This window comes from Cucumis sativus, chromosome 4 (genome assembly GCF_000004075.3).
Source record: "Cucumis sativus cultivar 9930 chromosome 4, Cucumber_9930_V3, whole genome shotgun sequence".
Lineage (NCBI taxonomy): Eukaryota > Viridiplantae > Streptophyta > Magnoliopsida > Cucurbitales > Cucurbitaceae > Cucumis > Cucumis sativus.
Window position 1 is genome coordinate 23,627,237 of NC_026658.2, and position 21,610 is coordinate 23,648,846.

At 32.5% G+C, this 21,610-nt stretch overlaps 5 protein-coding genes and 1 long non-coding RNA gene across 8 annotated transcripts; 1 reads left to right on the plus strand and 5 right to left on the minus strand.

Annotated features, from left to right (window-relative positions):
* Positions 1-266: 266 nt before the first annotated feature.
* Positions 267-3,786, minus strand: LOC101211187 (RNA exonuclease 4). The gene is made up of 9 exons (XM_004145992.3): positions 3,595-3,786; positions 3,438-3,510; positions 2,993-3,071; positions 2,424-2,505; positions 2,057-2,165; positions 1,640-1,728; positions 1,505-1,569; positions 1,336-1,414; positions 267-709 (listed from the first exon to the last, which is right to left on the minus strand). Exons 1-9 carry the CDS (start codon positions 3,661-3,663, stop codon positions 563-565), a joined length of 792 nt encoding a protein of 263 aa, XP_004146040.1. The 5' UTR covers positions 3,664-3,786; the 3' UTR covers positions 267-562.
* A 1,711-nt stretch (positions 3,787-5,497) lies between these two features.
* LOC101211439 (uncharacterized exonuclease domain-containing protein At3g15140) lies at positions 5,498-8,581 on the minus strand. 3 transcript variants are annotated; one of them, XM_004145993.3, is made up of 6 exons: positions 8,193-8,581; positions 7,520-7,722; positions 7,017-7,097; positions 6,626-6,751; positions 6,327-6,450; positions 5,498-5,906 (listed from the first exon to the last, which is right to left on the minus strand). In XM_004145993.3, the coding sequence occupies exons 1-6, from the start codon at positions 8,436-8,438 to the stop codon at positions 5,709-5,711; spliced, it is 978 nt and encodes a 325-aa protein (XP_004146041.1). In that variant the 5' UTR covers positions 8,439-8,581; the 3' UTR covers positions 5,498-5,708. The 3 variants fall into 3 exon arrangements, with proteins under 3 accessions (XP_004146041.1, XP_011654056.1, XP_031739607.1); XM_011655754.2 differs by having other exon boundaries at positions 8,203-8,580; XM_031883747.1 differs by having other exon boundaries at positions 7,666-7,722; positions 8,193-8,268.
* Positions 8,582-10,190: 1,609 nt separating this feature from the next.
* On the minus strand, positions 10,191-13,079 carry LOC101211685 (E3 SUMO-protein ligase MMS21). Its single transcript, XM_004145994.3, has 7 exons — positions 12,884-13,079; positions 12,485-12,556; positions 11,820-11,930; positions 11,595-11,705; positions 11,168-11,307; positions 10,693-10,778; positions 10,191-10,611 (listed from the first exon to the last, which is right to left on the minus strand). The coding sequence occupies exons 1-7, from the start codon at positions 12,977-12,979 to the stop codon at positions 10,481-10,483; spliced, it is 747 nt and encodes a 248-aa protein (XP_004146042.1). The 5' UTR covers positions 12,980-13,079; the 3' UTR covers positions 10,191-10,480.
* Positions 13,080-14,197: 1,118 nt separating this feature from the next.
* Positions 14,198-15,398, minus strand: LOC116403186. The gene is made up of 2 exons (XR_004215810.1): positions 15,077-15,398; positions 14,198-14,508 (listed from the first exon to the last, which is right to left on the minus strand). It is a non-coding gene; the product is annotated as an uncharacterized LOC116403186 (long non-coding RNA).
* Positions 15,399-16,235: 837 nt separating this feature from the next.
* Positions 16,236-16,757, plus strand: LOC105435388 (pectinesterase inhibitor). The gene has a single exon (XM_011656109.1). The coding sequence runs from the start codon at positions 16,236-16,238 to the stop codon at positions 16,755-16,757; it is 522 nt and encodes a 173-aa protein (XP_011654411.1).
* A 2,856-nt stretch (positions 16,758-19,613) lies between these two features.
* Positions 19,614-21,596, minus strand: LOC101211920 (uncharacterized protein At4g28440). Its single transcript, XM_004145995.3, has 2 exons — positions 21,094-21,596; positions 19,614-20,145 (listed from the first exon to the last, which is right to left on the minus strand). The coding sequence occupies exons 1-2, from the start codon at positions 21,365-21,367 to the stop codon at positions 19,955-19,957; spliced, it is 465 nt and encodes a 154-aa protein (XP_004146043.1). The 5' UTR covers positions 21,368-21,596; the 3' UTR covers positions 19,614-19,954.
* Between the last annotated feature and the right edge of the window lie 14 nt (positions 21,597-21,610).

The window sequence follows — 21,610 nt, forward strand, 5'->3', positions numbered from 1 at the left end:
TATATTAGACTTTATATTTTCCTAAAAGATAGAAATAAATGTCTTTTCATAAAAAGTAAGGTAGATTGAATTGTCCATACCAAACAAAACAGGTGAGAAAGAAGGCTCATAATCTCATTGTAAGTGTGGGGTGGTATAAAGGTTGTTAACTATGGTCTTAGCCTTTCAATATAATAACAAATCCACCCAAGTTGTCTTAGTTTGACCTAAAAATCAAGTGGTATCTAGCAACCATCACACTGATCTTAAGTATTGCAATTGTTGTATTAATAAACAAAAAATGGAACCATTATTTCACTTTTAACTATATTATTCACTTTTAAACTTAAAATCACAACATTAGCACAATACTATTCACTTCAACATCAATAACCAGTAATTCTTTTCGAGCCTGAAGATCAAAATTTTGGCCAAGAACACAGACCAATAGCTTCACTCATAATAAAGAATGGAACTCATGCCTTCAAATGCCTGTAATAAATACTCATTCTAAGTTCTATATCAACATGTTACACATTTTTGTAAGATCCAAGTCGGATTAAGATATTAGGAGTCTGATTGATCATTCAAAACCTCCTCCATCCTTGGATTTCTTCCTTGGCTTGCGTTTTTTCTGCTTCAATTTAAGCTTTTGTTCAGCTTTAACACTCTTTTCCCACTCTTTTCTTTTCTTCTGATAGAGCAGCATTGCAGAACGAGCATCTTCTACCTACAAAAGAAAGTTACATCCAAATTTCACAAATTTATCAAAACAAAATGTCCCATGAAAACATATCAATAATATTAGAAACCAGATGGATAAATTCATTGCAAGCTGTTGGCATAGATAGTAATAGAGGAAGCCAGAATGATATAATATATGGATTCCCAGAATTTGCAAATTGAGGTCCAGATATGGTACTTAATTTCCACCAAGATGGGAGATCATGGATCTTAGGATGAATCCAAGTAACATGGTTGTAAAGTAAAGTTGGACTCTTGGAAGTTGTAACATGGAGGTTAAGTGGGACCCTTGTAAGTTGTAACTACCATAAAATATCAGGGGTAGCATAATTTTTTTGGTTAAATTACAAGTTTAATCCTTACATTTTCAAGTTTATGTCAGTCTCTCGAGAGGTAAGTGTTGAACTCTCAACTCTATAATATTAGGTTATTCACATAGAATATAAAATTAGAAGTGGCTTGAACCCACTATATTTAGGTCCCTTTATTATTTTCATGACCCTTATTGACCATTAGGTCAACCCAAGTGGTTATATGATCAATACCCCGATTTCTCTCCAGTTTAACAAAAGAGACTAGAAATATAAAAGACGAAAAGATCAGAGAACTTACAGGACAGTGCTCCCCATTTTGGATCTCAACACTAAGAAACTCGGCTGCAAGATGGCGGAGAGCTCTTTTACATCCTTCCCTGTTTCATCAAACATTTGAGAATATATGAATTTCGAAGTAGAACTTAAAAGGTAGAAGTTATAAATTACAATGGGGAGCAAATTATTACTTCTGAAAGAATTGGTACTCGGAGGTGTCTCTCACATCATTCTTGGGATGACTCAAGAGTAATGCCTGTCAAATCAATAGAGAACTTTAATATAACTTTTCAGGTTTATACTTCAAACCATTTTAATCTAAATACCTTGAGATCATTACGCAAGGCATGGCCAACAAGAAGCTTTCCTTTAATCAACTCTGCAACTCTCTTCTGGACAGTTGGAAAATCCTTAGCTGAAATTTAAAATATTAAATCAATAAGTTAATGACATTTATGAAACCTAAATTAACGTAACGAATATAAATCCTAACTGGAAATCGGAGGATGAAAGACTGATTGGGAGCAAGAAACCTTAAAAATTCAAATCCCAGACCATCATTAATCAACCTACTCAAAATTCCACTTGTATATTAGTGCAAAGCATTAATTTTCTAACAGATACAATGGTATAATCACATAACTAGAAATTAGAGTCTTCAACATTGTTAAAACTTTTTAAGGAAACAGCAGAGTAAACAACAAAATATACATATTAAAAGAAAGAAGGAAAGCAAATGAGACCTTTCTTCAAGTCGCAGGGTCTTATGCCACTAATTTGGGTCCGAAAGTCAACCACGCGCTCTATCGGGCGTACAAACTCATCGTATATAACATTCCCCCATTTGTTTACCTGCCATTAATTGGCAGTTCTGTTAGCAACTAATAATATAGAAAAGCTCAACTTCATGCTTTGTTGCTCTAAGAAGCCGCTACTTATGAGAATGCAAGTTGAACTATCAACCCCTCCAAAAAAAATTAACAACAATAATAACCCATCCTCTTTATTGATTGAAGGAGGTGCAAAAAGGCTCTCTCTCTATGTGCATGCAAAAAAACCAAATACATGGACACAAATAACAGGTGGTCAAATTAAAAAAGGAATTAATACCAGTGTAACTCGTCCAAGGGCACTTTTGTTACCTTGACCCACGCCAACCATTTCACAATCCATAGCTACTTCATCTGTAAGACTGGCAAAAGTATAAAGTCAGTACTATCTTCAAACTGCATATAAAATTCAATTTTTGCCAAAGATTACAAAAGCAGTAATCAAGTAACTTTGAGCTTTTCTCTTTCTCTCACTCTTCTTCTTGGTTTTTATTTTTTTTTGGAGAAGCGAAGAACTTAAAGTTAAATCTTTGAACTATAAGATGTAGTACAACATTGTATTTCACAATTTGCCATTTGCCAATACTACAGGATTAGAAGCCGTACAAAGAACTTGAACTTGATATGTCTAATTCCAAGTGCAATCATAATTTTATAGCATAATTTAGTCACATGAACTTGCTACTTATGATAATCGAGGATTGAATTATCATTAAGCATTTATCAATACCTCTCCAGTCGTCGGTGATTAAGTAATACAATTAGAAATATTTTCAATTTGCATCTAAAGTAAGTGGACAACAATGTACAACGTTCTTCAAGTAATAAAAAATAATTCTAAAAGATTACCTAAAGTCATCATTCACCGGAATGAGAATATTCTTTTGGGAATGATTTGACTCCACATCAGATCTTTCCTTGCGTTTCCCTGTAAACTCACGTCGCACTAGTTAACTAAATCACTACATTATGACAACAAAAGCTACGTGGATTCGTCAGAATGTAACCAAAAAAAGAACTTGTTTGGTTATTCAAACTATTTCATGAACAACGAACTTCCAAATAAAATAATAAGAAAACCCAAGTTCCTAAAATGAAAAGCACACTATCTCAAGCGACGATTGCAGCAAAACCCACTTCTCAATTTATTTGCTTGAACTAGTGAAGCTCATACAATCACATAGAAGTAAAGAAAATAGGATCGACAGAGTTCGTCGAACAAGAGCATGAAAGTTCATAATGCTCTGTAAACGGGAAGCCACTTTGAACCGAGGGGTAGAAGAAGAACTCTTACCTAAAAGGGTCTTCGATGAAGCTTCGGATTTCAGGACAGTATTCGAATGATTTGAACCATGGGGGTTCAGCTTCTGCAGGATCAAAATAGATAGAAATCAGTGATGGAAAGAGATGGGAAAACAAGGAACGAAGGGAAGAAGAAGAAGAAGAAGTACTTGTTGGAGTAGTGCCCAATTGGGGTTGAGTAATTTGGGTTTAGGGTTCTTCTTGAGCTGAGATTTCATAGTGTTGAAACTCCCACTTTGATGGCCGAGACGCCGCTTCGGTCGTCTTCTCTCCCGGTGGCCCTAAACCGGAAACGAAGGCAAAGGAAGGAGGGCTCTAATTTTTAATTTTTCATCATTTAAAATTATTTTGTTTTTATAATCTCACATTATATCAGTTTTTACCTTCTTTTTTTCTCTTAGCTTTTGGATTTTAATTTAAATCTCTCAACTATTACAAACACTCTACAAATTGAACTCATTCATTAAGTTTAAATTTTGAATTATATATTGACACATTTATTAATAAAAATTTAAATATACATAACCTTCATAATTCACAGTTTAAATTGAAATTTTAAAATTAAACAATGCCCTTATTATAACTTCAAGTTTGTATTGGATACTTCTTCAAAAATATAAAATTTACAAATGTAATAAAATTTATCACTCATAAATTATGTTACAAATATTATTGGTCTATCAGTGATAATCATAAAGGTCTATCAATCATATAAGCTTATTGATAATAGATTTTGTTATATTTTCAATTTTTAAAAAATGTTACTATACATTTAATTATTATTCTTAAAATTGTCATAAATTATAATTATCTTATTTGTAAATAATCATGTTTGTTTTGGTTGGAACATTTTCTCACGGATCTAAAAATATTTGAATAACATTGTTGTTTTGTTATATTTTAAATTTTAATGCTTTAAATCTTATTTTGATCCCTAGACTTTGTATTTGTTTATTTTTGTTTGTAAAAGTTTTTAAAACATTTGTGTTTAGTCTCTGAATTTTTAAAAAGAACTTACGTTGATCATTGTCGTCAAGAGCTAACTCTTTAGAAAATGATGATGAAATTTATATATTTGGATGACTAGATTCTAGATTTATCATATTGATTAAGCGTGTCAATGTTTATCTCTACCTTAGAACTTATTTTCTATATTAGATGTTCATAACTTTATTTTGTTTTAGTTTTATTTCACATCATCTCGAATGCTAACACCAATGTGCGAGTTCTATTTTATCTTTTTATTCTATTCAATACGCATATGGTTTGCTTTAAGATTTCAATTTTTTAAAAAACACACATAAAGGGTGCGCGAATCGAAAGGAAATGTGAGAGATTTGAGTTTTTGAGAGAAAAAAGAACAAAATTAGTTTTTTGGTTTATTTGATTAGGTTTTTGTGTTGGCAAGAAAAACTTATAGAATAAATCAGCAAATTTTCTTGGTTATTTATCTATTTAATTAATATAATTAATGTAGATTTAATTAAAGATTTAACGTAATCCTAAAACAATGATCATGTAAGCTTTTTTTTTAAGTCTAGAAATTAAAACATACTTTTTTAAAAGGCTTTAAAAACCAAAATAAAACAAAATACAAAAATTAGGGACCAAAATAAGTTTACATTAATAATGCTCTTATGATTATTTGTTTATATATATAACACACCTTTGTTTTTATTAATCTGCACGTGCTCGCGTATATGAAAAAAAAATTGTTAAAAATGTAAAAATGAGGATGCCCTCAATACATGAATCCATAAAATTCATATTTATAAATTACATCTAAAACTCTCCCTATGCCCTTCTAAAATGCCTAAAAATCGCCCCAAAAAATAATAATAATTTCATGAAATTGAACCTGACAATTGTGGAATTTTTTAGCCTCTAGTCAAATTTCATTATATATAAACAATGTAAGAACATTACGAAACTCACAAATTTCAACTAAATTCTAACTCTAATGTTATTCTTTAAAATCTAAGCAATCTGGTACATATAATATATATATGTTTAATAATTCATTAGTTAAACACATTTGAGAATACGATTTTCTTTTAATGATATTTCAAATGAAACCTCTAAACTTCAAATTTAGAATTGCAACATATTTCATCTGGTCAAATTTCAACACTTGAAACACATCAGAACTGAATTGACAGATTCATCTACAATTCATGAGATCGAAGTATCTATTTTAAAGACTTATCCATTCCATAGATCATCCAGACAAATATGGAAGATAACTTGCTGAAGACAGCCATCACTAAATACGGTTCTCAAAAAGAAACTTAACATGTTGAGGAGATTTAGGATTCCTTCGTGCAGTGACTTGCAAATGTGCTCCATCACCAACCATTCTCTGCAACACTCTCACGATATTCTTTGTATCATCTATACCAAGATGATGGCTTCCCACCAAGGGCATTTCGAGTTGTCTCATCATTGTCGCCATTCCCGTTGCCTACCAATTACCATCCAAAGTAAACAACTTCATCAATAATTGGTCGTGTAAGATCTGATCTTAGAGAAACTAAACAAATTATGGAGTGTAGCGAACTATAGCCACCTAAAGCAATCAATTACATTAATCATTATTATGTTATGTGTAAGTATGACAAAGAACATCATTTTCATTCAAGTCTTTCCCGTGTGGAATAATGAATGTTGAACTCTGTTTTGATCATTCTAAACCAATGTATTGTGTTTTGCAATGCTTGTGATATAATCTATACAAGCAGTTGAAGAAAAGTGAAACGATCAGCAGCAGATTGATTTCATAATTCTGACTCCTAAAAGTAAAATAATGTGTTTCTCTCTTGACAACAGAATAATAAAGCCACTCAAGATGCTACGATCTGTTATTTTGACAGGATTGTTGTACCTTTTTTGTGTAAAAGTTAAGATAGACATCTTTAATGTTGATCCACTCCATAAAATAGTCAGGAAGTTTCATCTTCGACACGCTACATTGATGTGGGACCTGAGTTTTTATATCCCAGTTGCCACTGGTAGAAGTAAAGAGAGAATAAATCATTAGATAATCAAAACTTAACGTTATAAAAGGGTGAAAAGACCTAGTGGTTGCTGGGCAAACTCCTGATAGACATACCACATTAACAATATAAAGAAATGAACAATTTAGGAAGGAAAATAAAAGTAGATCAAGAAAATGAGGCTTGCCATGTCACAAATGCCGCTCGATCAAGAACACCGCCCAGTTCCTTTCTCCATAGCTGATGCTGAACCAGCCAATCCTCGAACTGTTGAATAACATCCTTGTACAGTATGGCTGTGTCATGCCAGACACTGTGAATTATAATATGGAACTATCAGCTAGTAAAGAAAAGTTACAGTAGAATATTAACAGGAGGTGTCAACATACTGCAGAAAAGCTTGTCCTATCAAATTAGCATTGGACATGTACATCAATACGTCATGCAATCAGATTGTGAAATACATCCAAAAGTCTATCATGGCCTTGATTGACGGTTGATCAATAATTCAGAACAAAATGAATTCACAATAATGTCAAACATTATAAAGCCTTCCCCATACAAGACTAGAAGCCTACCGGTCAACTCCAAACTTGCCATATTTTCCTTCAATGTATTCATTTATTCTCTGTTCACTCATTCTTGATGGCCTAACAAACCTGAGGAAGAATTTAAAGCAATCGTCAGCAAACATGGCAACAAAAAAGGAAAAAATATAAATGTCTTGTTCTTAATTACCCAAAGAACTTGTTGAGATTCTTGAAAGTTAAATCATTTTGCATGATTGGGTTACAAACATAACAAGCCGATCAATGACATCTCTCATCCATACTTATATTACTCATATGCCCATCAGAAATGTAAGGTAAAGGGGTAGTAAGGCATCAGTATCTAATATATTAGTGCGGATACTCAGGTAATTCCTTCTATATTCTCTTTGAGATTATATTGTCTATTAAGAAGAAAAACAGGTAACGGGGAAATATAGAAATGCATAAAATACACAATCTGCCAAGTGAAAAAAGAAATTGATGCATAACCAATAGCAAAAATGAGCACGTTATAAAGAAGCATGTAGAACCTGTGGAAAAAACCTGTCACACCCATCGTCTTGGCATTTACTAATATGACTGGAAACTCAATAATTTCAACTTTACCCTCCAAATCAAGCACCAGAAAATAATCAAAGTCCTGAGTTCGCATATGGTTTGACCTAGCAACATCTACCTGAAGCTCCCTGGAGATATCATGATTGAACTTCTTTATGTGGAGTGGATCATCCATCTACACAACATAAGACAATAAATATCTAAATTTTTCTGCGAAATTTCAGCTGGGGAAATCCATGAAAACCATCTGAACACACAACATAAGACAAGAGCCTGATCAAATGTGAAAAATGGTTGTACATTCGTAAACTTTTATAGAATTCCAATATTTCCTATTTTGTTCAGATGGGATACAGATTATCCAATTTTAGAATTAAAACGATATGTCCATTACCTTACCCGTCTAATTCTCAAATTATGGAGTCCCTAATAAAAAATCAACTACTAGACAGCTTAACACGCAGCAAAAACGAGCAAAAGCTCTGTGAGGAATATCGTCGAACAAGTGGTGTACAACGCCAAACCAACAACTTAGCATCCACAGTCAAGTAGAATCTTCAATCATTTCACAAAATGGGAGAAAATAAAACATAAAAGCATTCGAAAAACGCGCATGCTACAACTAAAACCAGAATTGAAAAATACCATTGTGCACCTGCCATGAGTGAAATACAAACACGTGGGCCTCCAACGATTATCCGCCACATCGGGGAATTCAGAGGAAGCTGAAGAAGATGGTTCGTGGGATAAGGGGAAAGCTGAATGGCATCGGATAGAGAAAGGTGTGCGAGGAGAAGAACAAATTGAGGAAGAGAGAGAGACGGGAAGCAGAGGATGACATGGGATTGAGTAGAATGATGAAAACTTAAGCAGCGAAGCTCTCAGAAACATCGAATTGAAATGAAGGGAAGTGAGTGGATGACGTACACACTCCGACGGTCGACCGGAGCCGGGGAAGACGACGGACGTTAGAGTGGTCGAATTCTGGAGCAGCAAATTCGAGGGCTATTACCCAAAATTATTTTATTTTTATTCATCAACGGCTTAAATTTGAACTTTAGTTTTAAATTTTTTTTATTTTGTTTCAACTTTTGTGTGTAATAAACATATAAAAATTTTATTTATATTTTTCTAAAGAAAATTGACAAAATACAAAATTCACATTTTAGGTTTTAGGTTTTAATCGTTTCTACTTTTTTTTTTTTTTAAGAAAAAAAACCTTATTTTTAATGGTATTTTAAAACTAATTGATTTTTAGATATAAATTTTAATTTTGTATCTAATGTACAATTTTGTTTACAGAAAATTAAATTGTTAAATAATCAAAAGTTGGGAGACTATACTATGAAATTGCATGAACTAAATAATACAAATTTCAAATATTAGGAAATATTTTAATAAAAAAACTGTAAATTTCAAATAAATCTATTTTAATTAAGAATTATTTTAAAATGACTAAATTGTTTAAATGGTGAAGGTTTGTAAATAAATATAAAGTTTGGGAAATTGACAAAAATGACCCTCTAACTTTATGTTTGGAAAAGTTAACACTCTTTTATAAACTTGATTTTTTTGGATGAAGAAAGTGAGTTAAGAAAACGAAACTTAACTTATTCTTTTTCTACTCTATATTATACTTCTATGTCCATTTTTAGATGTTTGGATTTTCAATTTTGAAAATTATAGTTTTTTATATTACCATAATTATTTTTTCTATCATGATAAATATCAAATTTTAATTCTTTTATTCCCTAACTCAAAAGAAGTACTCCTTCGAGATAATAGATAAAGAGAAATATGAGCTTAAAGGCTCTCATACCATTAAGGGTTGAAGAACGTACCTTTTTATAGATGATTGAATCTCTCACAAGACCTTCATTAATACAATGAAAAGAAACCAAAAGTAGTTTATAGGATAGATCCTCTAAAAGACATCTTATCTCTTTGAAATCTTTATCTTCAAAAGGCTTATTTTATCTCTTTGTAATCTAAAAAACAACCGTACAAACAAACAAAATACAAAAGTAAAACAAACTAAAGTTGAAAATATAAGTCTGCAATTGTCCTCAAGTCATTCTCGATATTGTTTGGATTTTCAATTTTGAAAAATATAGTTTTTTTATAATACCACAATTGTTTTTCGTACCATTTTCAATATAAAAAAGTTGCATACTTTTCTTTCATGACTATAATTATTCTTAAGAAAAAAAAGTCTAATTATATAATTGTCTAAAATATTTTGTTGTTTAATATAAATGTTATTTAAGATTATCATTTCATTCCCTCAAAACCTACTAAATATTTAAAAATATATATAATCTTTTTTTAAAAAAAACTATTCTACAAAAATATTAGAAAAAAGTGGTTGTCAAGCAAATTAGTTACTCTTTTTCCACTTTTAGCTATAATTTAATATAAAGAAATCTCGTAAACTTATAAAAGGGAAAAAAAAAGTTGATTGAACAATAGTCAAATGAAGCAAATTAATTAATTTCAAAATAATTCAAACAAAATTAGGAAGCAAAGTTAATTTAAAATATCACCATATAAATTGGTTTTCAAAAGGATTTCTTTCCCCAAAATAAGACTTCATGGGGCCAAAAATATCAATTGCCCCTAAAGTTTACATTCTACTCCCTAAAATGGATAAAATGTAGTTTGTTTTATTTTGATTAAGGCCACAAATTCAAAGTACATACATACCACCATTTTTTACTCAACATATAAAGGGCAATGACAATTTGTCAATGAAGCCATGTTTCTCCATTCAACTAGAGACGATATAGACAAACTATACATACCATATACATCCCAACTAGCTTAACTTACCAACCAAAACATTTGATCCAGAGACTGACCCGAACGACCAACCGGTGACAACGCTAATAAAGATAACAAAATGTAAAGGAGGAAAAGAAAGTAATTCAGTGGTGCTAATCTGCATCAAGCTCTGTGAAGTCCTGTATTCTCCCAGAATGCCTAGACATCTTTCGTAGTTCATCGATTTCAATCTCTAAGAATGGATCAAGCACAACCTTATCAGGCTGCAACATCTTAGGACAGGCTGCAAGGACAGAGAGATCAAGTGAGACAAGTCAATGTAAACATTCTGTATCAGTATATGTAATGTTGTAGATCCGAATACCTGCAACCGGGCATTGAGCGCGAGATTTCTTGGAATTAAGGTACTGCATTATGGCTGCCTTTTCGTATATGTGCTTGCATTCCACGCTACAAATTGCATAAGGTAGAGACATAAAGAGACTTAATAGAAGTGCTTAAATGCACTATGTCCCACGCTTGTACTGATCCATAACAGAAACCATGGAAAAAAAAGAAAAAAGAAAACAAGAGCCAAGTCCATGGGAATGTACCTTCTTCGCAACCTAAAACAATTACTTGTACAAAGAACAAAAATATAATTTCAAGACTCAGCTCAGAAGCATAAGAAGAAGAGCAAGAAGAAGATCAAAGTAGCAGACTAGTTCAGTCCGTTTTCCTTTTTCATGCACCTACTTCAAAGTAGCACACCGAATGGAAGGGCAGACTTCTTTTTCACTAATAACAGAAAGGATTCCAATTCTTTATCCTTCATCAAAATATATTTAGTTGCAATGTACCTGCGAACGGGTTCTGCTAATTCAGTGACAGGCTTTCCACTTAACGGGCAAGTGACATTCAATAGATTACACTGAGTACTGGTCATCACAACGTCTTCCTGCTCCTCACCTGCCATAGCTTGTCCTGCATGGTGAACATTCTGCAGAAATAACGTGGAGATAGGCTAAAGCATTGGGAAGAATTAAATCTACAACTGGAAGATAAATAAAATGCTTTCTAAACATTTGGAAATTGCAAAAAGAGGTATAATAGTTTCTCTTCTTTACTACTCGTATACTGTCTTTTGGGCATTTTCACAGTTTCGGGCTAGTTATTGCATAATCAGATCCGATAAAGAAAAGGGAAATATTGTTCCCTAGCTTTCTGATCTATTTTCTTCCGGGTGCCAAAGCCCGTCCAAGGCGAAAAAGAGATGAAGATGCATACCCAAATAGCTTCTCTAAATTGCCGAATTATAGGATGGTTCGCAAAATTTGAAGATGAACTTTCGCTGACTTTTGCAACTTCATCATCAAGTAGTTTCTCAAAATCTGTCAACTTTATATCAACATAAAATATAAATATTACATCTGGAAAGGAAGGAACCCACACAATGAAAATTAAGAAAAGAAAGTGTAGTGGAAAATTCAGCATGGAAAGAGATTTAAGCACCTCTTCTTTTGGTTCATATGTATTTCCAACCGACTGAATTGCAGATGAAAAGTTGTTACAGTTTTCATAGGCACTCAACAGCTCAACAATAGATTTTTCAAGCTCCTTGACCTAAAATCATTGGTTAATAGTTCCAATCAACACTGATTCACAATTACCCATAGATTGGATCTAATAGACAGAAGCAGAAAATCCGCCTAAAAGTGCATATGGTATAGAAATTAGATAAATTACACCTACTGAAAATAATATCAAAATTTGTAAGCAAGGATTCAGTTCAGTAAATCTTATACATATCTTGGCATCGACAGAAAGTCTGTCAAAAACAAAAATGTATGTCGGTAGCAAAATCACCAAATGGAAATAAGAATTTCACATATTTGAATTTCAAACGGTTCGACAAAGTGGCTGGTTTGTAATGAAAGTCCCAACAAGATCGATGTGCAGCATATTGCACACAATCTGCTATTTCATTTTCAATTAACTAAGACAAAAAAAACTCCAGAAATGTTCAGAATCCTAAGAACATATTTGAAATTTATGTAGACTTTACTTCTTTGTATTTTTTTTACAAGATCTAATCCTAATCCAACAACATTCTTTTTCTAAGTAACAAATGGAAATCATTGGAGATGCTCGAAATTAAGGTCCATAATTCATAATACCATCTTGTACTGTTTTTCCTTCTCCAAATCCACCCCAATTTCCTTCATCATAATCAGCGTCTTACGCAATTCCTGAAATTAAGACAATAAAATCCAATCACAAAAATTAACAGATAACCCATCATCATTATTCATTAGTTAAATTCCTTATGGATGATTGTTTTCAATAGAATAATCTCAACCCGGACGTTTCAGCACTTAGAAATCTAGAAAATCCCAGTTCAAAGCGCAAAATGAAGGGAATACAGCATGTGAACTAACACGAAATGTAGATGTTAAAGCTAAAAACAAGGATTAGTTCATTTTCTCGAAGAATCAGAAGATTTGGTTTATCAATGAGAACAAGAAATTGCAAGCAGAGATAGAAGTAAAGTAAGAGAGTAGTATTAAGCAAGTTACTGCAAGGAGGGATTGATTGTCGGAGTGCATAATGGTGGCGGCGGATTTGATTCTGCCGGTGACGCCGGTTGATCGGGAATCGGAAGCGGATGCCATTCATTCGAAGAAGATGTTCTCGAAACAGAAACTATTGCTTGAGCGGGAAAATATACAATACCCGCTTGAGGAAACAAAATCGCCCGAGTTTTGAAGAATCCTGTCAATTACGGGGAAAAAATCACATAATGGGTTTTTATACAAATTCTAACCTATAGAAGTTTGGAAAATTGTCAAAAATAGCCTAAAAATTTAGGGATAAAAGATTTTTGGGATTGATTTTGAAAAAGTTAATTTTGATTGAAATGTCTAAATTACCCTTCTTTAATTTTTCCTTTACCTTCCCTTCTATTTTCTCTCATTTTCTTCTTTTATCATTTCCTTCCCTTCCATGGCACCGTCCATCAACTTATTATTCTTTCTCACAAACGTAAAGGCAATTCTTTCCTTTTCATCCTTTATTATGTTCCTATCTCTTTTTTCTTCTCTTATAAAGTTGATTTTGAAACTAATAGTAAAAGTTTGAAATGTCCGAAATATGTGCGAAATAAAAAACATACAGCCTAATAAATTTCCTAAACATGCACAAAATTACTCTCAATGGCTTTAGAGGGGTAGCAATTTGATCGTAAAACTCATAGTGAAAGTTTGAAACATGTAAGATAGATGTGAGATGTTTGCAAAATAAAACATTCAACCTAATAAACTTACTAAACATCACAAAATCACATGCACAAAATCATTCTAAATGACTCAGGAGGGGTAGCAATTTGATTGAAAAACTCATAGTGAAAGTTTGAAACATGCTAGATAGATGCGAGATGCGTGTGAAATAAAACATTTAGCCTAATAAACTTACTAAACATGCACAAAAGCACTCTAAATGACTTATGAGAGATAGCAATTTGATTGTAAAACTCATAGTGAAAGTTTGAAACGTGCAAGATAGGTGTAAGATGCATGCAAAATAAAACATCAACTATCTCGCACGTTTCAAATTTTCACTGAGTTTTGATTCTATGCATGTGTAGTAAGTTTATTAAGTCCTCATGTTTTATCTAACACTTATCTTGCACATATTCTTGTGTTGAAAGATTAAAAAGAAAGTAATACATAAAATCCTAAAACACGCAAAAATAAATAAAATAAAATAAATAAATAACTGTATGCTAGAATAAAAACATCAAAATCTAGGTCATTAGAACCCCTCATACGCAAACCTATAATTAACTCCAAAAAAAGCTTTTAAATTGAAATTTGCATTATCACAACTAGATATAATTAATAGTTTCCAATTTATTTCATACAACTAACATATAAATATTCAACAAACTAAAACTTGGTACACAAATGAACATATGCACAAAATTAAGTTAATACAATTCCATCATATAAACAAAACATGATCACAAACAAAACATCCTAATAGTGTGTATCAAATCTAACAAATTGTCTATTGGTATTGGTATTGTGATCATTGTAATGACCCACCACGACTCTTTTGTAGTCACCAATCACCCCATTTTCTTGGGATCATGTTAAGTTAGTGCTCGCTGACAAACCTTCAATGGAGACTGATAAGTGAGAAGCTGCAAAACAAAAATGTGTAGAGTAAAACAAATAAACTTGGATCCAACTCAATGCATGCTTTAAAAATTTTGAACTAGCTACCTTACCACATTTTGTAACAAGAAGTTCATGACACTGTGGCTACCAAAAGCATCCAAAAATTGCTTAAATGACACTTTTTAAATCTCAATCACCTAAAAGGTTCTTGAGTAGTCATTTCACCCCGGCCTCTTAAAAAGTGCTACATTCCAACTCTAAAAACAGTGAGGGGTGTTTTCATTTTATTCTACTAATTTTCAATGATGCTTGAATATAATGGCTCCAAATTTTCATCCAGCAAAATTAATCAAGCATAATACGATTGTGAATTCTTCATATATATTATAAGGATTTCGTTTAATCAATTCTAGCCGGAGATGTCTTCAATTACTCGATCAGAATTTTTAAACTAATTAGATGGTTTTTCCTCAAGTTTTTAAGGTCAATTTTCAATTTTCAGAAAAAAATTCATAATTTCTAAACTTAAAAACAAGAAGATGACACTCAAAATTTGAAAGAGAAACAGAAAAATAGGTATTAAGGACGTACCAGAAGCAATTTGATGATGTTGCTAGTGTCGAAAATACAGTGAGCAATGATGAACTTGAGAGGCTCAAGGGAGGAAAATAGGGCGCCAAAACGTATTTTTCGATGCATCTTCGATAGAGAATCTTGCACGCCGCATACAAACTGACCACTATAGAGGACTGAACGGTTGGCGACGGTGAAGGAGACGCGACGGCGACTGAGAAAGGAGAAGAGTTGAAGTCGGGCTGCACTTTGCGTTAGTAGAAGAGAAAGTGAGGGAGAAGGAGAAAGCCACGCAAGAAGAGAACGTGAGGGAGAAGGAAAAGGAGAAAATGACACAAAGTTAATTTTTAGGGTTTTTCATTTAAAGGGTAATATAGACTTATCACGCCTTATTTGTCCTAGAAGTCTTCTTTTTTTAAAAAAACAAATTTTCTAGATAAAAGATAACCATGTAAATTTTAATTCATGATTAGATAATAAAATCTTAATATTATATAAAATGATCTTCTAAGAGATCGTGTTTCTCTCTCTTAACTTTCACTAGTAAAATTTAATTAGGTTTCTCGATAAGAAAAAGTGTTATTCATCCAGCCCCCTCCCCCCCCCCCCCCCCCTCTTTTGTTCATATACACATCAATAATTATTTAGACAAAAAAAAACGGATTATAACATCTATTTTTTGCATATTGCGAAAATGACAAATATCACGAGTAATTAGTGATATCAGATGGCTATGAAATATATCGACTTTTAAATTTGTTACTTTTGCAATTTATAAAATGCGGTCACGTTGAATTTAGAAAGTGTTATTATCATTTTTTTTTTTTTTGCTATTTTTACGAGTGCTTTTTTTTTTCAACTCGAAGTTAATTTTTAAATTATTCATTTTATTTTTGCTACTTTAATTAAAGTTTCTGTTTAAAAGAAAACCATTAAAAGTAAACAAAATTATTTTGTTTATATTTCTACGATATCCTAAGAAAGTGAGAATAATATTATGCCCAAAAGGAACAAAAGCTTAACCTCATATTCCCACCAAAATAGCATTCCATACACAAATAATAACATTAATATAAAGAAAAGCAAATTCAAAAGGAAAATCAAACGCTTCACAAATTTCATACATAAATACTTACAATTCAACATCAATTCTTCATCAAATTCAAATTGCTCAAACATGAATCTCCTTAACTCCACTCTTCTAATTTCCCTCCTCTTTGCTCTCTTCTCTCCGGCGAAACCCGACGCCGCCTACATCCAAAACCTCTGCGGCAAAACAGAGCAACCGAAGATTTGTTCCGACTGCCTCAATTCCGGCCAGGGAAGTCAGAGCGCCATCGGCCGTGGACTGGCACTCATCGCCGTCGAATGTGCGGAGAGAAATACCAAATTAATGGCGCAGAGGGTTGGAAACCTTGTTCGTTCGACGCCGGAGTCAACATTGAAGACGCTTTTGAATGAATGTTGGATGTCGACGGGGTATGCCGCGGGTAATTTTCCGGGAATTGCAAGATCCGTGGCGGCGGGAGACTATGGGGGCGGGAAGAGCGTTTTGGAGATTACTATTAGGAATGTGAATATGTGCATGGATAATTTCAAGAAAAATCCTAGCATTCTGGTGCCGTCGGAGGTTTTGGCGGGGACGGTGGCGGTCACTCAAGATTGCCGGATTGTTACTCAGATTTTGAATAATATTTAAGAACCCTTAATTGACCCTCACCCCATTGATACAAAAGCAAACCTCATTTGCTTTCTTAATTGTTGTTTTCTAATTTCCTATTCAGTTTTCAAAAACCATTTTCGTTTATTACATATAAATAAAGTAATATCAAAATTTATTGTCACGTGACTGTTTTAAATTAGGCAAATATTGTGATTTTATTTGAAATTATTATATACAAAAAAACATAGATTCGAGGTTCGAGCCTATATTGTGTTGCACCTAATAAAAAATGGTTACATGGTAAGTTATTTTAAATTTTGCTTTTACATTTTAGAAGAAAAGAGAACATATGACCTACTTGTATTTAAGTTAGGGTGTGCAATGGTTCGTGACTCTTTATTATCGATTTAGTAGATGTTTAAATCATAATCAATCATGAATGAGTATAAATCATTTATGGTTAATCAATTTTATTCTTTACACTGTCTTAAAAAAGATTGTTAGTGTGGACTAAGAAACTTAAAAAAGATTGTTAGTGTGGACTAAGAAAGAAATGGAGTTTTGAGGGAAAGAGAACAAATAAATAATTTTGAAAAAAGGGGTTATAAAAAATAATGAACCATGCCATGTTTGGTAATAAATGTTAAATTTTTGTTTTTCTTAAAAATAAAATTTAAAAAATACTTGGTCTTTATTTATTATTTAAAAAAAGAAAATTATTTTTAAGGCCTTCTCTAAAATTTACTTAACAACTCCTAAAAAGTTCTTAAAACATCTAACAATTTAATACTAATTTGTTTACCAAATTAATCCCATTTTTCCTTTGAGATTTTTGTTATCAAAAAGGGATTTTAGTTGGAAAGTTCACTTTGATTTGATTGATAAGTAATTTTTAAACATACTATACAAATATAGGAGATTATTTTATATAATTGAATGATTAAAAATATTTACAAGTGAAGGAATATATCATAAATACGAGTTTGCAAATTATTGAATCTTTAAAAGAAAAATAGAAGTATGGTAGATTCAGTGTAGAGTCTCTCTCAAACTTATGTTTGTTAACATAAAAAGTTGACAAGTCGTGGCAAACCATTCATCCCCTTCTAGGCTTTGGCTAAAGACTCATTATTTTGTATTATTTTTATTAATTATAATGTCTCCGAGTAAATTTTTTTGAAGTGTTACTAAGTAGAAAATCATGTCAACTAATATTGAGCTAAAATCATTTGGCATTTTAAAGAGTTAGATTGTTCTTGTATCTAAAGAAAGCAAATATCAATGATACCTATAAATTATGTTGGACCAATAACGTGTGAAATTTATAATTTGAGTTAATCAAACTCTTAACTTTAGATAAGCTAATCAATTTAGACCATTTTGTCAATAGATTAATTGTTAAATATGTGTAAAACTTTTTAAATATTAAATTTACAAAGTGATTATTTTTATCTATGAAAGTTTAAGAATTTAATTGTTATGAAAGTTTAAGAATTTAATTGTCATGCTTATAAGTCTTGCACCATATTTTTCCAAACAAAATGTAATGACGATTTTCAATTGATACACTAAAAATTCATGACTTAAATTGATGTCATTACTAATTTAACGTTCAAATTCGTACTCGTAATAAAGTTTAAGGATATAAATTAATATTTTTTAAACAAGAAAAAAATAGCAAAATAGACAAAAGAAAAAACACATCATAGAAAAATAAAAGAATATTCAATAGGAACATTTTTTAAAATAGCAAAATAAACTAAAATATTTACTAACATATTACAAAATTTTAGATTCTATCAAAATTTTAAAATAGTGTCTAATGCAAATTTTTTTTAAATATAAAAAAAATTAACAAACTATTTACACTCTAGGAAACAAAATTAATTACACTTTGACTTTTCTATAAAATGTAAATATTTTATCAAATATTCTGTTTTTTACAATTTCTTTATTCAAAATTATCTTTTTTTTTTTGTAGCAAGTTAATTTTTTTTTAATATCAACTCTTTAACAATTTTTTTAATAAATAATGTGAAAACTAAAGATGACCATGGATGATTGAAAAATCAAACCAAAATTAAACCAAAGTAAGTGGATCAAAGAAGAAGATGGATCGATCTATGGCAATTTGAGAAAATTTTCTAAAAAATTATTTTGAAGAGTTCTACTAATTGACTTTTACTCTTTGACAGTCAAGGTTTACACCACTGATAAAAACAAGCACATAGCTACTGATATAAGTTCTAGAAAGAGCATTCTTAATAATTATTTACCCAACCCATAGGGAAAGATATGTCATATAGTATAGGTTAGTTTAGCACTTATTTGAAGATCAAAAACTATTTTGAGAGGAGATAAGTTTTGCTTTTCTAAAAGCTTGTTTTTATTTATAAGATTAAGGTGTTTCAATAGAATAGTAAAATAATATAATTTCAACTTTAGTAACTTCCAAAATTGTGTCTCTCTAACACTATACGATAACCATCGCTCCTGAGAGAGAAGACAAATGTAATTAAATTCAAGTTCAAAAATGGGTTGGGGGTTGGGGGTTGGGGAAGAAGACGTGGGGATCAACCCAACCCACCACTGTCTAAGGGCAGTTCAATCGATTATCACTAAACAAACTTAGCTTACAGGAAGACCAACCAATGTACAGCAAGTTATGGCATATGCTCTCGACGAAGAGATTAGAATGATGGAAAAGGTTTTAATAGTATGACTTAAAGGGATCAATTCACAGACTAATGCTCGTACAAGTTGAGACAGTTTACCGTCTACATTGGTCCAAAAGACTTTTGCTATTGCCCTCAAAGTAAAGCCACCTTCTAGGACAAGTTATTGTCCACAACCTGCATGTAATATGAATTGCCAGAGAATATACAATATACAAACCCAACAGATTGAAAACTTTGCATGTTAGATATGATATCAAAGGCATACCAAAAGCATTCTTTGCCGTCGCTAACGCTCTATTACATTTCCAGAGTTGTAAAAAGTACCAAACTAGTACCTATTTATACCTTTACCCGACAAAACATGGCTTTGTGTAAGTCATACCGACGGAATAGAGCTTTAGAAGAAATCAAGGGATTGTTCGCTTAAATACTTCACCCACACAAAATTATAATATAGCGTTGTTATATATTCACATCTGCAGATTACCAGGAAACTCACTGATCAGCCATCTCAAACCGTTGTATACTTAAAGTTGGCCTTCCAGTAGTATCTTCTCATTCCTCTGCAACATTCACAAGTTCATACTCGACTAAAGATAGATTATTGTCTTCCTTGACGACAAAATCTTCAGGATCGGCGAGCTCAATGCGGCCCCATTTGTCAACTGCTAGCCTCATAGACCCTTTGAACATGTCGATCTTTGCATTTCGAAGAATGATAGTTGTCCCAGGTTTTACTTGATCAACTGAGGAAGCAAAATAACCCATTCAAAACTTTAGAGAAGTTTAAATGCTGAGGTATAAAAAAAATTTAAGTATGCTTTCCAAGTATTGGTAACCATGATAAATCGGTCTAATGAATATCAATATCCCATTCTCCTTGTTTACAAAGATTCCACTTCAAGGCTAAAAACTCAAGTGGCAACAGTTCACAGACCCAAGGCTATGTATTTGTGAGGATTTAACATCAAACTTTCAGTTTCAGTTAAAATCTTCAACTTACCAATCGGATCTTTCTTCACTATACCCAAGGCCACCCCGCACCCGCCCTAAGGTTTGGAGCCTGGACCTTGGAGACATCAAGACTTTTTGGTACTAAGCTCACTCGAAGGATCAAAATTGGAACCTCTATAACCAAGAGACACAAGCCCTTCACAAGGCTATGTATTTGTGAATGTATGCTAATCCCTTGGGGCATTAGCATAAAGTTAGTATTAAAAAAATTAATGTTCCAATTCGAAACAAGCTCGCGTATGAATAAAGATCATGAAAACAAAGGGATTAGATTATTCGTAGCCATGCATATCCCAACACAAATCCTAGTGCAAGACAGTAAATTTCTTTCTAATCCCCATCCAGTTCAGATTAGAGTAAAACCAATGCTTCTTTATGCAATTCATAAAACAGATGCCTCTTGTTTCTACTTCCAAGTTTCCTTAAGCACATCAGCAAGAACTACGTCATTCTCCAAAACCCATCTCAGAATTCATATTATATCATTGTGCCAAACATTGGTTTAAAAGTGCATTAAAATGATCGCTAAAGGGTACATAATTCAAATATCCCAACCTAAAAAACCATTGATTTAGCCCCCCCAGCTACGATAGATTAAAAAAACAAAAAAAAAAACCTAATTTTCCCCCAATTCCCCCCGAAACCAAACAGCAGGAAGTGGAAGATTAAAAAATCCATACCTTGATCATTACGCGCAGTGAACAAAATGGTTCCAGTTTCGTCGCCAACAAGGCACTCAGCGATCCGCGTCTGGCGAAGGTGCTGAGACACGGATCGACCCTTCTGCAAGACGGTATTGGAGCTAACAACCTTGACGATTAGTGTGTGACCATTGGTGCCGGGTTTGAGCTGTTCGATCTTAACAAAGACCGGCTTCCTCAGGCCAGGTCTAGGCGCTGCATTGGTCTGCTGCAGCTCCTGCGATGCCGGCGTAGGTGATTTCCCTGTCGCCATTGATGCGAAAGCTGAATGAGAATCCGAGTAAATAGACCGAAAGTTGTCTTCTATGTCGACGGATTTAGGTCTGTGTGTGTGGCGCTGTGAAATGTGAGAATTTAGGAGATTGGTGTTTATATATATAGCAATAGCAATAGCAATACGATCATCTCTTCACTTCATTCTTTGTGCTTTCTTCCTCTTTGGCCTTTTTTTTTCTTTTTGTGACATTTTTCTAAACCAATATGTTTTGATGAAACA

Bases quoted from the DNA above. Each gene is read 5' to 3' on its own strand.
- LOC101211187 (XM_004145992.3), bottom strand. From the start codon at position 3,663: ATGAAATCTCAGCTCAAGAAGAACCCTAAACCCAAATTACTCAACCCC. The intron at 1,570-1,639 runs GTATTTAGATTA...TTGATTTGACAG, and splicing joins CCTTGCGTAATGATCTCAAG to GCATTACTCTTGAGTCATCC. The intron at 1,415-1,504 runs GTAATAATTTGC...TTGATGAAACAG, and splicing joins GAGTACCAATTCTTTCAGAA to GGAAGGATGTAAAAGAGCTC.
- LOC101211439 (XM_004145993.3), bottom strand. From the start codon at position 8,438: ATGTTTCTGAGAGCTTCGCTGCTTAAGTTTTCATCATTCTACTCAATC. The intron at 7,098-7,519 runs GTTCTACATGCT...ATTCTTCCTCAG, and splicing joins GTGACAGGTTTTTTCCACAG to GTTTGTTAGGCCATCAAGAA. The intron at 6,451-6,625 runs GCAAGCCTCATT...TACTTCTACCAG, and splicing joins CGAGCGGCATTTGTGACATG to TGGCAACTGGGATATAAAAA.
- LOC101211685 (XM_004145994.3), bottom strand. From the start codon at position 12,979: ATGGCATCCGCTTCCGATTCCCGATCAACCGGCGTCACCGGCAGAATC. The intron at 11,308-11,594 runs GTATGCATCTTC...TTATTTCTGCAG, and splicing joins AATTTAGAGAAGCTATTTGG to AATGTTCACCATGCAGGACA. The intron at 10,612-10,692 runs GTATTCGGATCT...CTGTCCTTGCAG, and splicing joins CGCTCAATGCCCGGTTGCAG to CCTGTCCTAAGATGTTGCAG.
- LOC105435388 (XM_011656109.1), top strand. From the start codon at position 16,236: ATGAATCTCCTTAACTCCACTCTTCTAATTTCCCTCCTCTTTGCTCTC.
- LOC101211920 (XM_004145995.3), bottom strand. From the start codon at position 21,367: ATGGCGACAGGGAAATCACCTACGCCGGCATCGCAGGAGCTGCAGCAG. The intron at 20,146-21,093 runs GTATGGATTTTT...TTGCTTCCTCAG, and splicing joins CACTGCGCGTAATGATCAAG to TTGATCAAGTAAAACCTGGG.